Source organism: Sylvia atricapilla, chromosome 3 (assembly GCF_009819655.1).
Source record: "Sylvia atricapilla isolate bSylAtr1 chromosome 3, bSylAtr1.pri, whole genome shotgun sequence".
In the NCBI taxonomy this organism is placed as follows: domain Eukaryota; kingdom Metazoa; phylum Chordata; class Aves; order Passeriformes; family Sylviidae; genus Sylvia; species Sylvia atricapilla.
The window spans coordinates 23,768,201-23,783,242 of NC_089142.1; the positions used below are offsets into that span (position 1 = coordinate 23,768,201).

The 15,042-nt window shown below is 38.8% G+C and overlaps 1 protein-coding gene across 2 annotated transcripts in view; it reads left to right on the forward strand.

The window, feature by feature from the left end:
• MLIP (muscular LMNA interacting protein) overlaps positions 1-15,042 on the forward strand; it is a 104,406-nt gene that overhangs the window by 67,176 nt on the left and 22,188 nt on the right. For both annotated transcript variants that reach the window (XM_066314944.1, XM_066314945.1), the window contains 6 exons: positions 1,377-1,442; positions 1,525-1,608; positions 1,704-1,763; positions 3,454-3,498; positions 5,985-6,029; positions 11,197-11,322. In XM_066314944.1, coding sequence (XP_066171041.1) covers positions 1,377-1,442; positions 1,525-1,608; positions 1,704-1,763; positions 3,454-3,498; positions 5,985-6,029; positions 11,197-11,322 — 426 coding nt within the window. The remainder of the gene's footprint in view (positions 1-1,376; positions 1,443-1,524; positions 1,609-1,703; positions 1,764-3,453; positions 3,499-5,984; positions 6,030-11,196; positions 11,323-15,042) is intronic.

A 15,042-nucleotide genomic window follows, 5' to 3' on the forward strand; every position in this document is an offset into this window, starting at 1 on the left:
CCATAAATGTGCTTTTGTGCAAGATCATTTGTGGGTGTTAGTATGATAATGTTAAAAGTAAATTGTCGTTAACTTTTTGCTTAGATGTACACAGATGTATATTGCCAGTAGCTGGACAAGGAAAGAAATAAATGCACTCAGCAAAGTAAAACTCAGAAATAAGTATGCTTCTTTTCTAATTTTTAAATATTCTGACATTTCCATCACAGGTCTACATATGTCTTCTGCATTTGGCAGCCCTCATACCCACTTCACCCACTTCAGTGGGACCAGTCCATTAATGCAGAATCCCACATGCATGAAAAAAGGGCTTTACTGGGATGCTCTTTTTTTCTCTTATTTTACCCTTATTACTCTTATTACTTAAAACCTCTCAAAATTAACAAAAGGAAACCTTACAAAAACATAATGTGTTAAACAAAAAAAACTCCACAAATCCTGCAGTTCCCTTCCCTGTAGATCAGCTTTAGCAGACACATCAGCAAGCTTCCAGAGTAATTTTTGGTCTCAGCACGATGTCTATTTGAAAATCACTTCAAAGTAGAAATGGGTGATGGCAGGAAGAATGTGCTTCACAGATGCTGGATAAAGATGAAAAGGGAACTGAGCAGTGGATTTTGGCTTTTGAGGGTGTTTTGTCACCCTTATAAAGTTAAGGGTTTGGTAAACTGATTTCCAGTGTTCTCAAACCTGCTTCAAGTACTTGTATAGGAAAGTGAGTGGTATAGCCAAGCCACAAGAAGCCTGTGTTTCATTTTGGAGAGATTGCATCCCTGATTAATGTGAGTAAATATATATATTTGTTCTGTACAAATAGAATATAGAACATATTTTGATTCATACATTTTTGACTTTGAGCTAAAACCCAAGCATGGCAAATGCTATTTTTGTTGCAAGATGAAATCACCATTGTCTTTAAACAGGAGATGCTTTTTACAGAAAACATCTACTGAAGGAAAAGAAAGGGCCTTTTGTGTGTTTGGGTCCCTGCCTTGTTCACCTGCTGAGAGGTGGCTGTCTGTTGGCACACAGCAGGCATCTGCCAACACCACTGTGGTCCACAGTGCACCCTCACTGTGTCACATTTACTGTGAAGGAGAAGACAATTTGAGCTGGTAGTTTCTGATTTTTCAGAAGTGGAGATGACTCACCCTGATTGAATACTCTCTTCTCTGTAAACCCATATCTAGATTCTGAATCAGGTTTTGGTAACCTAAAGAACATCACTAGGCCTGTAATTTCTCCTTTTTTTCCCATCTTTCCATGGTGAAAGAGTAAGTGCCACTTTTGGAAACCGGGTATTGGAAGAAAGTGTATGTTTGCTCGATCTTCAAAAATGTCAACTCAGTGTCACACCAATACCTCTTGAATTGCAGGCATTAGAAGAACCTACCATACCTGCTAGTGGGACTGAAGGCACTGCTTTGGACACTCATTCAGAGGTAGTGATGTTACTTAGCTTTCAGATCTTTATTTGAAAGCAAAAATCAAAGTTTAACTGAGTGATCCATCCTCCCTTTTCAGATGTGCTCACCTGCCCAGCTCAGACAACAAACAGAAGAGTTGTGTGCTGTCATTGATCAAGTCCTGCAGGACCCTTTGACTATGGTAACCCACCACTATGTGGAATGGACTTATTGTCTTCCTTTCCTTTTGTCTCTTGTCATTAATATATCCATTCTCTGTTGAAAATAATTTTCCAGCGCCGGTGTGAGTCTTCTCCAAGTTTTCTGCAGATGAGCACGGAGTCAGATGCTGGCAAGGTAGGTGAATAAGCCCACCTCCACGGCAAGGGCTCTCTTCAGGTAATTATAAAGGTAGGCAAAATCAGTAGAGACTGCTGCAACAGTAAGACTAATGGCAACTCAAAGCTGCAGCTGAGAAATGCAATAATAGAAGTGTTTGGTGGTTAAAAAAAGCATGGAAAGACAGAACTGTAGCCCTAGAGTCAGTGCAGTCTTTGCTGCAGGATGCTTTCCTGAACTCAGGAGGAGATACATTATGAAAGAGTATATTAAGGCTTCAGAGACTACAAATCTCTCATACTTTGCCTGCCATATGGCAGGGTCTCTGGCCTTCTCCCAGACTTCATCTCATCCATGTGTCCTTACTACAAAACAAGCAATGTTTCTAGCTTTGATGGCTGGATGCATCTTTCAGAACATAGGGCTTTTTTCAAGTTCATTATTTATTTCAAATAATGAGAGTATTAAATTAATTGTTGGATTGCTCTGAAGTTCTGATTTACTTTTAAGTCTCACCACTCCGAGAAGGAGGATATCTGCAACATCTCTTTCTCCTGGATAACTAAGAAATAGGTAGTGAGAGGCAGGATTAATCTTCTATTTCTAAACTTCTGGTTTCATTAAGTTATACTGATGTGCCTTCTGGGTTCAGAAGGACGGCTTACCTAGGGAGGAAGGTCTTGTATTCAGTTTGCTCCAGGTAAATTTAAGTTGCTCGTCATAGATATAGGAAAGTAAAAATGGTAGAAATGCAACAAAAATGGGAGGAAAGGAATTTCTGGCAGATGTACTCATCAAAAAGTTAATCCATTCAAAATATCCTGCTGAATGTCCAGCCCACCATGCAAAAATAGGGCACAAGTCCAGCATTTCTCAGTGGCTGTGTTGAATATACAATTCAAATTTAATTTTTGTTTTTGAAATTACTTCTGTCAATCAACATGCAATGGTGAATTGCTCCAAGAGGCTGAAAGACAGAAATGTGATAGCAGGAGAAGGACGGGCAGACAGTGTTACTAAGTGTGTTTTCCAATGCCTGAAGAATCTGGAATGGTGAAAATGCTGTTACCAAGCTTAGCTGGAGTATCCAAAAACCACTTCTTTGGACAATTGAGAATGGAAGGCATCTTTTAGCAGTCATGAAATCAAATAAAAGGGAGAAAAAGGTGAGCTTAACAGGATGTAGCATAGGGACCAAGCTAAAAGTGGTGAGGATCTCAGAATGAGATCAGAAAGTGCTTAACAGAGCATAAAAGTAGGTCACAGACATGGAAGAAAGAGAGAGCTGATAAGTAAATGCCTTGGTATTGTCATGAGTTAGTCAAATTAAAGCAAATTCTTGCAAAGGAAAGCATGGAGAAGCCATATTTTGTATTTTGTGAGCAAATATGACTTCAATTTCCTGGGGCAATTATACCTATGGCTCTCTAATAATAAGCATTTTGTTAGGAGAATTCTCATATTAAATGCCATCCTCAACAGAGCAAGATCAATGTTTTTGAGCAATAAAATTAAGTAGTGTTTTTTATAATAAACGTGCAAGCAAAACTTAAATATGCCTTGTCTCATGTATGGTGTTAGTCTTCCTGGAAAACACAAGTTTTCCTGAATTTGAGCAGTTAATAAATTCTCAGAAAGGTGAAAATCTCTTGGAGTTACTATTCAGAGTATCTCAGTATATTGATTATATATCTGTTTTTTTTACAAGACGTCAACAACACTGCAACGAGCAGCTGGGCGTGAAACCAGATATGTAAGTACATTTACAATTGCTCTGTATTTTGTGTGCAAAAACACTTTGTTTGCTCCTAAACGATCCTGGGTGAGTCTGAACAAGCATCTACTTGTGATATCAGATGTTGACTAGCACATAGACAGTGCAAATATCAGATAGACAAGCACATGCATTATTACAGTGCTGGCATTTGAGACTTGAGGTGTCTTTCCACTGTAGTAAATCCATCCCGGCTGGAGTCTCTTCACTGCTGTGTCTGTTGATAATTTTACCTGTGTGAACATGACACTAAAATTAATTTTCTCATACACTTCTTTGTTGTTTCCCTAAAGCCTGGGGCAAGAGTTCAGCTGTTTGGTAAAGAGACTGTTATCAGGGCTGAAAGTGCATTTCTTTGGACTCAGCCAGCGCTGTAGAGAACTTGCTTTGGTAGAAGTCCTGTAGTTCTTGCTTATCCTTCAGAATCTGGGTTGATCCATACTTTGCTTTCCAAGATACAGAGCTGGCTGAAAACCCACAGTTTAGGTGAATTGAAGCTGTTTTGTCACATACACAGACATTCTAACATATGATGAAAATATCTATATTGAGTCATTTGTTCAATTATTGAAACATTAAACCCAATTAACATTTTAATTCTCTCTAGCATACACAGTTACTGCAGGTTCCACATTTTACTTGCAACTCATTTAGTCATGTGGTGAGAAATCTCAGCTTACTATTCATCATTCAGCATTTCTATTGAACCTCAAATCAAAGCAGTGCTGGCAAAGCAGCAGAGGTCTCCCAGTTTTATGCCAGCACAATGCTTGACTGATCAATTCAATTTTGCTTCTTGAATGTGGCAGTATGCATATTTTATTGCATACTGTGATTTTTGCTTGGCAGATTGTGCTGGCTCACACTAATTAGGAAGAATATCAGAGGAGAGCTTTTTAATGAAATAAAAGAGTGTACTTCAGAGGTAGTCTTTGAGAACAGAGTGTTTTTAATAACACTCCAGTGCAAATATCCAGCTCCCAAAACTGAAATATGGACATATACCATAAATTCAGGCATCCAGCTTAGGGAAGCCTAGGGATGGCATGGAAAATCACCCTTACACTTTTTCTTCCATTTCCACCAGAACTTTCTAGATGAACGAAACAAATCATTCCCAAAAAATACATTTGGGAATAACACAGGTTTTTTGGAAGGCTAATCTTTCCTATAAATTGTAGAGGTGTGTTGATTTTTTTGTGTGTCAGGAGACAGACTGGGGTCCCCATGCTAGGCTGTGGTACCTGAACTTGATGGGTCCAGCCTGTCCTGTACTCTGCCATTGCAGTACTCTGCAGCAGAGTCTCCTGAGGGATGTATCAGGTGTCTATGACAACATAGGTGCATCATGGCTCTTTCCTCCTCTCTTGCTGCGCTTCCTTAGTAGCATATAAAAAGGCTATTTCTACCCCAGTTAATAATCCAGGTGGTGATTTCTCCTCTGGCTATTAGGGAAAGAGCACACAGAAGCAGTTTTCCACAGAAGCATTCTTCTTTTTGTGTTTACAATAACTAATATTGAGATGCTTGTCAAAAAGTTGCTTTGAGGGCATTTTTGGTTAAAAGAGGAGCTTAAATTTGTTTATGAGTAGTGCTAAAGTATAATTTATAACCACCACATGTAAAGCTATATTTATGCACACATGGTAATATTGCTAATTACTTCAATAAGTTATATAGCGTAGTACAGAAGTATGTTGAAATAGCCTGCCATTTAAAAATTAAAATGTTATAGATTAGTCTTGGCCTCAGCTGCCTTTTATCTTCTCATGAACTTCAGAACCTTTTAAGGATGTAAATGATTGTATAAACAACAAGGAAGTGTATTAAAAGTATGAAAACTAACTTCAGTTTATAACAGCTGACAACTAAATACTACAGTTGTAATTTAACAACTTTTAAAACTGTATGGTCTTTGATTTGACTCCATTCACCATTTAATAATAATGTGTCTCTGTTGGCTTTAGGGATGATACTGCTGATTTTTAATAATAATACAATGATTCTCTAGATACGAATTTCTCATGATTTACTGGAAAATGAATGTCCATATTATTGACATATGTGCTTAAGTAGGATTGTTCTGGTTCACCTACTGTAAAGTGAGAAAAGGTTGAGAAGGTACCCAACCCAGTACTATTCATAGTGTTGATAACATTGATCCTGCAAATTAATAGATAATGGCAGGCTCAGAAAAATAAGATTTAAATTTCATGATTAGATCAGGATGAAAAAGGGAAATTTTGTTGCACTTGGAAAAAAAAAACCCTAAAATCTTAACAGACATTTGATTATATCTAGAAATAAACTTGAAATGAGAATGTTTTGTATTTTCTCATACCACTGCATCAGTGGGAAAAGCTTCTGTAGCTAAGCTAAGCCTGGTGCTGTACCTGGGGTTTTTTCTGTTGTCAATATAGTCACAAAGATAATGTAATACTGTATATATTCATCTTTTTTTGTAGGCCAACCTTTACAAGTCAGTGCCCATGGTAACTGAGAGTCAGCTGGTACGTATAACACAGTTGTGATACACTGTTTTCCAAAATTGACTTGACCTCAATTCTTGTACTGAAATAGCAATTAATTTTTCTTTCTTCACTTTCTAAAGAACATAATTTTTTTCTAGGTATTTACAATAATACCTAGACCTAATACTACTAGTCATCTCTGTTTCATGTAGAAAATTTAAAATTACTTGGTCACTCTTTGAAAAGTATGGGTACTGTCCCACATCACTGATGATCCTTCTTGCTCTTTTCTATATCTTTTTCAGTTTGTTTTTTTTTTTTTTTTTTTTTTTTTGAGACTGGGGGACTAAAACCATAATCTGCTCTTGTATAGCTCTGAATACAGAACTTTCTATTTACATGAGGATGTGAGAAGGTCTTTATTGCTATTTATATTCTTTTCTTAGTGATTTATAGTTCCTTATTTAACTCTTACTTGGATTGAGCAGCAAGCCCATGTTTGCACAGAACGATGCGCAATAAAGTCAAGATGTATTTCCTGAGTAGTGAGAGCTAGTTTCACAGCTAGTTAGTTCATTGGTGCATGAACATGAGCAGATTGAGGATGTAGTTTAGTTTTTTGCTATGAAGTGTATCAATGCTGAATTCAGTTGTTTCAACTGCCTTTCATCATTTATTCACTAAGTTTTGTAAGATCTCTCTGTAACTCTTTGCACCAATATTTTTAGTTCCCTAATTAATATTGCCAGAAAGCTTTGTCACCTTACCAGACATTCTTTTCTATCTGACCTGCATCCATAGTTCAAAGCCCAGATTCCCAAGCAGATCTCTGAGGAACTGAGAGACTGTTTGTGGCTTGTTCTACCCTCCTGCTGTGGACAGGGACACCTTTAACTAGACTGTGTTGCTCAGAGCTCCATCCAACTTGACAAGGCTGGGGCATCCACAACTTCTCTGGGTAACCTCTTCCACTGCCTCACCACTCTGACAGCAAATAATTTCTACCTAATACCTAATCTAAATCTGCCCTCTTTAAATTTAAAGCAAATTCCTCTTATTCTGTCACTAATGGAATGGGGTTGCAACTGGGATCAGACCCACCAGTTTGAGCAAGATCTCAAGGGGCAACTAGTGCCATAATAACAGGGCAGAAAATGAGAGGTCAATGTGCCCATGCATCTGCCAATGTTCAGCCTTCTGACTTTTCAGACAGATATTATGCAAGGCTCGTTTTTCATGCAAAATACTTTCTGTTCCTGAGGGAGAGTGGCCTTGTCCATGCTGCCTTTAGAGAGGCACCCAGCCCAGCCTGTAGCTTATTTCTAATTGTGCACTTGCTGACTTGTGCCAAACCCATGCCAGAGAATGCCCTGGCACTGGTCAGTATCACTGATTAAGGGTCAGCTCTGGAACTTGTGCTTTGGCCCTTTGTAATTTGCTGAAAGTTCTGTACACATATGATGACAGCCCAGTGCTACCACAGCAGCCTGTACCATTTTTTGATATTGTTGTAGGAAGACCAACAGTTTCCTTGGCAAAACTTAATTTTAGATCTCAGCATGTCAGCTGTGACATTTGTAATCAAAAAAGAGTTCAAGTTCTTAGTTTTGGATCAAAGATTTTATGTAGCTTGTCAGGGTGCTAATAAAGTGTTTAGAATTCTGGTTGCTGGCTTGATATCTGTCACTCTTTTAGGAAAGTCAGACATAAACATATGATTCAGTCAGCACTTGAGTACATGATGTTGTTTAGAAAATGCTTCTTTAAAAACATTTCTACTGCATGCTTTTGGAAGAGGTTTCTTACAAAAGAAGAGTAGCTTATCCTTGATGATTTCAGGCACCACAATGGGCTTTTAATTGCATGGTTACATGGTGTGGAGAAGTGCCAGAAGGCCACATGTCCTTTGTCTGCATAATAATGAGTTGATAACAACTGTACCTTTGTTTTTAAATTTATATTTATCTTTATGCTGAAATGCAGACATTTTACGGATGCTTTTCAGAAATGTCGATAGAAAAATAAGTATCTTTTGGTGAATCCTACAAAGATATAGTAATGAACTATGGACCATAAATTCATTAAATAAGGACTGCATCTTTGGAAAAGTTGATCTTTTAATGAAAACATTTTTGATGATGTTTGACAGTTACTACTCTTTAAAAACAATTAGTATCACTGCATGGCTGATTTTTTTGCTTTTAGTTGAATATTTTTCTTACTTGATGAGACAAATGAAAGGGCCCCAGTCTGTGGAGAGGGAGGAGAGTAAAAAAACACAAATCTAAGGGAAGATATTTTGCTCCCTGGGCCTTGCTCTGCTAGGTGTGTTGGGCTCCTGCCTGCCTCTGCTGCCTTCACCTCAGACCCTGAGCTGTGCTCTGTCCTTTCCCAGGGCAAAAGCAGAGCACAAAACACCCTCTGCACTCTCTCTCCAATGGACATCCCTCTTGCCTTGTCCTTGTTGGATGACTGCAGATGTTGTTTTAAGGTTATCCATTACTCTGTTTACACGCTATGTCCAGCAATCTCAGCTGCATCATTTTAAGCTTACTTTCATAGTAAGCTTCTCTTTTTCCGGATTGACTGAGTATTGCTCTTATAAATATGCAGAATGGTGTTATTAAGTATACATATTTATTTATAAATAAGTCTAATAGTGGGTCTAGTTTATTCTCAGCATTTTTATACCTGGCTGGATACTGAGGAAGGTGGACTGTGACAACACTTGTTTCTCAGTCCTGGCTGGGTGAGCTACCCCTCTGTGCTGCAACCATAGAAGGAGCTCAGCAGCAGTCCTGTTACCTACATAAGTTGTAACAGAGACCACTTATTTTCTATGGGTTAGTCATAACAGAGGAGAATACAACTGACTCATTTAAAAGTTTAAATTCAAACACAGATCTTCAAAGACTTCACTACTTTTAAAATTCAAGTAAGAAAGTATACTTTTTCTTCCTTTTCTGGCTCACTGAATGTGTCTATTTTAAAATTATCCCTTAGCCTCCATTTAGAGTTTATGTCACAATCCATCTTGTCAGTTTTACTGTAAGAATTAAAAAAAAAAAATCACAGATATACTAAATTGAGAAGTTAATAGTCAAATTTTTTGGTTCACTGGTTGCTAAACAAGGAGTTTTTCTTGATTAAATAATCCAATTTGTGTGAAATGGTGGGTATCACTTATCCATGCTGATCAGATTCTCTAAAATGGTACTTTTCCAACTGAACTGTTAAAGATACTGTCACTGTCACTGAGGTGAGCGGCTCTAGTGCTGGCCTGATCGGCAGTGGAATGCTCCTGTGGGGTGCACAGATGGGATCCAAGACAGGGGAACCTCCGAGGGAGCTGGAGAGAAAAACTGGCTGGATGGCTAGGCTCAGAGTGGTGGTGAATGGAATAAAATCTGGCTGGTGCAGGTCACAAGGGGTGTTCCCCAAGGCTCAGTACTGAAACCTGTTCTGCTTAGTATCTTTATTTATGATCTGGATGAGAGGATTTAATGCACCCTCAGCCAGTTTGCAAGCTAAGTGTTGATCTTCTGAGTAGGAGGGTTCTGTGCAGAGGGATCTGAACAGGCTGGGTTAATGGGCTGAGGCCAATTGAATGAGATTCAACAAGGCCAAGTGCTGAGCCCTGCTGTTGGGTCACAACAACCCCATGCAGAGCTGGGGACAGAGTGGCTGGAATGAGGCCAGTGGGAAAGGACGTGGGCATGCCAGTCAACACCAGCCAGACATGAGCCAATGTGTGTGCCCAGGTGGCCAGGAAGGCCAGTCTCATCCTGGCCTGTGTCAGCAATAGTGTGGCCAGCAGGACCAGGACAGGGATTGTCCCTCTGCACTCAGCACTGCTGAGGTCACACCTGGAGAGCTGCGTCCAGTTCTGGGCCCCTCACTGTGAGAAAGACATTGAGGGGCTGGAGTGAGTCCAGGGAAGGGCAGTGGAGCTGGTGGAGAGTCTGGAGCACAAGTCCTGTGAGGAACAGCTGAGGGAGCTGTGGGTATTTAGCCTGGAGAAAAGGAAGGTCAGGGGAAACCTTATCACTCTCAAATGCCTGAAAAGAGATTGTAGTGAAAGGACAAGAGGAAATGGCCTCAAGTCATGTCAGGGAAGGTTTATACTGAACATTAAGAAAAATTTCTTCAGGCTGCAGAGGGAAGTGGTTGAATCACCATCCCTGGAGGAATTTAAAAGATGTGTAGATGTGGCTCTTAGTGAGCCACAGCCCTCTGCATGAAGCTGTAGGATCACTTTGCAAAAACACATCTTGAACTGTGCTGACTTGTATGAGCCATTATCTCAGAGAAACTCCAGCTAAATGGCTGTGACAGCCTTTCCTCATGCATTTGTGTTTGTGTGGATTTTTTGGGAAAAAAATTTACTGGTGGGCTTGGCAGTGGTAGATCATAGCTAGGACTTTATTATCTTAGTGGCCTTTTCCAATCCAAACAATTCTATTCTACATTTGTATAACTTACAGTACCTGAAATCAATAGTATGTCTCCACTTTTGGTACTCTGTCTTAATATTTCCACTCATTCGACATAATATTCTGTAGGTATTTAGTAGATGTGTAGATTGAGTGCTCAGATACATGGTTTAGTTGTGAACTTGGCAGTATTAGGTTTATGGTTGGACTCAATGAATTGTAAGGGTCTTTTCCAACCTATGTGATTCAGTGATTCCAACCTACATGGAATTCCTATCACTCTGTAAAATCCAGCATGCAGTCACTGGTATTATTCCCCAGTAAGACTTTTCCTAACATGCTTCTGCCTGGGTATAAGATAACAGCATCACAGGTTGTCCTTCCTTGTTTCACAGTTACTGTTTTGAGGAGCCCAGTGTGAAAGCGTAGTGTGGCTGTGCATAAAGTGTGACTTGAACTTACCAAGCTGCAGCTGAACAGCCAGAAAAAAAACACCAGCCAGCAAAATGCACAGTCCATGTACTGACAGCTCAGTAGCTACTTTTTGTCAGTAATGAACACATGCTGTTTTAGAAGTATCTGTATTAGAAGTAGTCCAGTCAGTATGACACCTGAATAATTTTGGTGATGAAATATGTCATTAATAAAATTTAAAAATATAGTCAGTACTGCCCCACCAGAATTGACTAGTCTAACAAATATTCTATAAATTGCAAGGTATTTTATGTGATTCTTCTTCCATGTCTTTTCTCCTGGATGTGCTATGGGTCAAGACAAAACCTGGTGTCATTCGTCCCGTGCTGGTGAAAGGAAAGAGTGCACAGCAAAAGGAGGAGCCCTATCAACCCAATCCTTTTAAAAAGTACCTTGAAGAAATCAGTGATCAAAATATTGAGCAGGTGAGTAGTTCTCACTCTGAAGGATTTTGTAGCCTCAACTAGTTCATTAAAAATGAAGAACTAAAAATAGATCCTTGTTTTGTCCTGAGTTTTTTTGGTTGTTGTTGTTGGTTGTGGTTTTTTTTTTTTTTTTTTTTTTTTTTTTTTTTTTCTAAAGTTAGATAATCCCCCAGGGGGCACCTGGCTCCTAAAGGAAAGTCTTCAAGCTGAGATGGGCAGCTGGGCTTTCTACAGGGACAGTTTTTTTCTGGCGAGGTAAAAGCCTGTATGTTGAGGAGAGGACCTTTGCATGAAGTTTGTAAGAAACATTGTAAAAAAGAGGGTTGAAGTCCTGTGCTTCCATGTAAAACAGATGCCTGGCTCATATCTCCTAGAAAGTGCTTCCTTCATCTGGGCCTCCGACCTGGATCCTCTCTGAAGAGAAATGACAGCAAGGACTGGGCAAGGTTCACAATTTCCTCTCCAAGGGAGTCTGCAGAGGAGCCCCAGTGTGTTCCTGTTCCACTCCCAGCACGTATCTCCCCCAGGTCTATGTCCATGTCCTTCCACAGACTGAGGGTACAGTTCAACCCCATGATGGGCAGCCCATGGGGCAGCAAAGATGCTGTCTTCTCCCACAGCCCTCTGCATGAAGCTGTAGGATCACTTTGCAAAAACACATCTTGAACTGTGCTGACTTGTATGAGCCATTATCTCAGAGAAACTCCAGCTAAATGGCTGTGACAGCCTTTCCTCATGCATTTGTGTTTATGTGCATTTTTGGGAAAAAAACCTTAAATATTTTACACAATCTGAATGTCCCTGTAAGAGTTTGTTATTAACCTATCCAGTATGTTCTGAGTCTTCCATCTGGAGGGAAGTAAAATGAAGCCAATAGTCCTCTTGTCAGACATGACGTGAATAAAATGCCTTACTAATTGAATTTCTCTTATTCCTGTGCCCCTCTGCTCACATTAGACATTTTAGCAATGGCAGCCCTTTCTTCTTCCTTTTAAAACAGAATTTAATTAAGAATTTAATTTTAGCTCCTTCCATTTTTCTCCATAGCTCTGATTTGATGTAGAAATATCCAAGAAATCCTCAAGAGTACTGCAGCAGTACAGAGGAAAATAATTGTGGTATGAGTGGGTTCCAACAACACATACGGGTGGCATCAAAAGGTTTCCACAGAATGTAGAGTTTATATAAAATATAAGAAAAAATGAATAAAAATTGTGATTTACAATTTTACTTTGAACTTTTGAGGTTGACCGTGAATATTTGAGTTCAGTGACTATAGGAGAGTTGATAGTGAGTTATTCATGCTTTAACTTACTGAAAGCTTTTTTGTATCAAGGTACTGTGCTGCCATTTTCCTGGGATGAAAGAGCAAGAGAGTTATGTGGATGTTACTGTAGAGCTTTTGCCCTAGGCCATGTCAGCAGAACCTTTCTGCAAAGACAGGGGCAGTTCAGACCTCCCTTTCATCAACACTGGACACTAATTATGCTGGCTATAGTTTTACTGATGGAAAGGATTATGTAATCACCAAACTTCATCTTTTTAGACAAATACAAACCTGCAGTTATTGTCAGAGCTTGCAGCATTATGACATTTGAAGCTAACTGTGGAAACCAATCAACTTATACTTTATAAATTACTTGTGGCACATATTATTGAAATACTGACAGCATAAAAAGTCCAATGTTGTTGTTGTTACAACAGAAGGTGAAATTATTTTATATAAAAGCTACATATTAAAATGAACAAAACAAATACTGGGTTTTAATAGATGAAAAAGTTAATTTCACAATTAATAGGTTCAGTTTTGCTTCTTTTATTTAAATGAATTATGTTGTACACTTTATAGTACTGATAAATTGGTATTTTTGTCCTAAGCTAAGTAATATTACAAGTTGCTGTAAAATACTTATTTTAGAAGATCTTTATTAAGGCATCTTTGTTCTGAAAAAAGAAGTAGTGACTTGTATTCAGATGGATTCACTTAACTGAAACTGGTTTTGTTTGTGTGAGAAATGACTATATGATTCTCATTGTGGTCTCATAGTACAATTAATAGTATAAAAATATGCAAATCTAGGGAAAACACTAAAGTGCTGAACATGACAGCATATGCTCTTAATTTCAGCCCCTGCCTCCCAGAGTAAGTTCATGGTGCTGATATTATGTCCCTTGTGGGATATAATAAGAGGAAACTTAGATGCCCTAGTGAGGATGTTCACAATATTACAGCACCTGTGAAACTTTCCTGAGGGGTTTTTGTACCTGTGGGAAGGCTGCAGCACTGACTGTCAAACCAGGCTGGGTACCAAGACAACAGCTTGAAAATTGCTCTGGTTGTCTCTAACCTTGGGTTTTTTAGCTTGTAAAGACTAGTGACTCATTCTCCCCCTTCACTGCTCTCAGTAAAAGCATATTTTTCTTTAGGGTGGCTGACTTCCAAAGAGGGGGAATTCTTCCTACCAGTATTCCCCCCGAATTAGGTAAATTTACTGCTTTCATGGAATATAAGAGATGGGAATTAAAACTAGAAGACTGGGAGCTAGGCATTCTGCTCTCTGTGGAAGAGCCTGTGCTAATATTTCCTCAGATAAGAACTTAGCAGGCATTGACTGTGGGCCAAAGTGCTCATACTGTTACAGATTTTCCCTGTTTTTCTTTGAAGATTTTTCCAATCATACTGGGAGGTTCAGCTCTTGCATTTCTATTCTCTCCTTCTCTCCCTCTCTCTGAGTTTTCCTTTTTTTCTAATACCGTTGCCAACAACAACCTCTCTAGGTAATGTTGCTGCTTCTCATTCACATAGCATGTCTTGAAAGGACAGACCCTTTCAGACTGCATCTTCGAGGAGGGTAGGGAGGAGATAAGATTTCAGATGGCATCACTTTATTAACTTATCTCTTTTGATATTTCTTACACCTCTGCAGTACCTCCCTGCCCTGCCAAACCTCTCAGTGTGACACTGAGAACTGGTGACTATGTGGGTGACATTCAGTTTGAGATATAATGATGCGGCCAGCTGTAACTGCTGACCTTCAGCTTCACATCCCTCTGTTGAAAACACTGTGTTTTCTGCACACCAGAGAGTGGCTTGTTTGCTTTTCATTTTGTTAAGAATTGCTGCTATGTGGAAAAGTCCATTTCCTTTAAAAATAAATAGTAGTTTTTCCTTTAACAGATAGATGATCTCATGCAGATAATCCAAAGTAACTAACAGAGAAAAAAACATTTAAATTAGTAAAGAATATCTGGAAAGGATCTGGAAAGGATTTACACTCATGTGCCAATAAAATGTAATAAACCAAGAAAAAAACCCAGTTTATATAGACCTTTTTTTTTTTTTTTTTTTTTTTTTTTTTTTTTTTTTTTTTTTTTTAGCATATGCTGCCACCTATTTCTTTTCCCCTGAGGGCCTGTAAAACTATCCACTAGGTATTACTATTACCTAGTGGATATCCACCCCTCAAACACTTTTTTCAGACAGAGTGTAATATTTTTGAGGTTTCAATCCAACAATATTAAGTCTCCCACATTTTTATATGCCTATACTGGAGATTGTATTTTCCCCATCATGAGAAAGAATTTTTCTCTTCTTAGTACATTTCAGTAGCATTCCAGGATTTTTCTATGTTCCACTTTGTTCAAAAAAGAACCATGAAATACACTGGAACTGGATACAAATCTAGCAGTGCTGATATGACAGCTTTATGAAGATTTTTA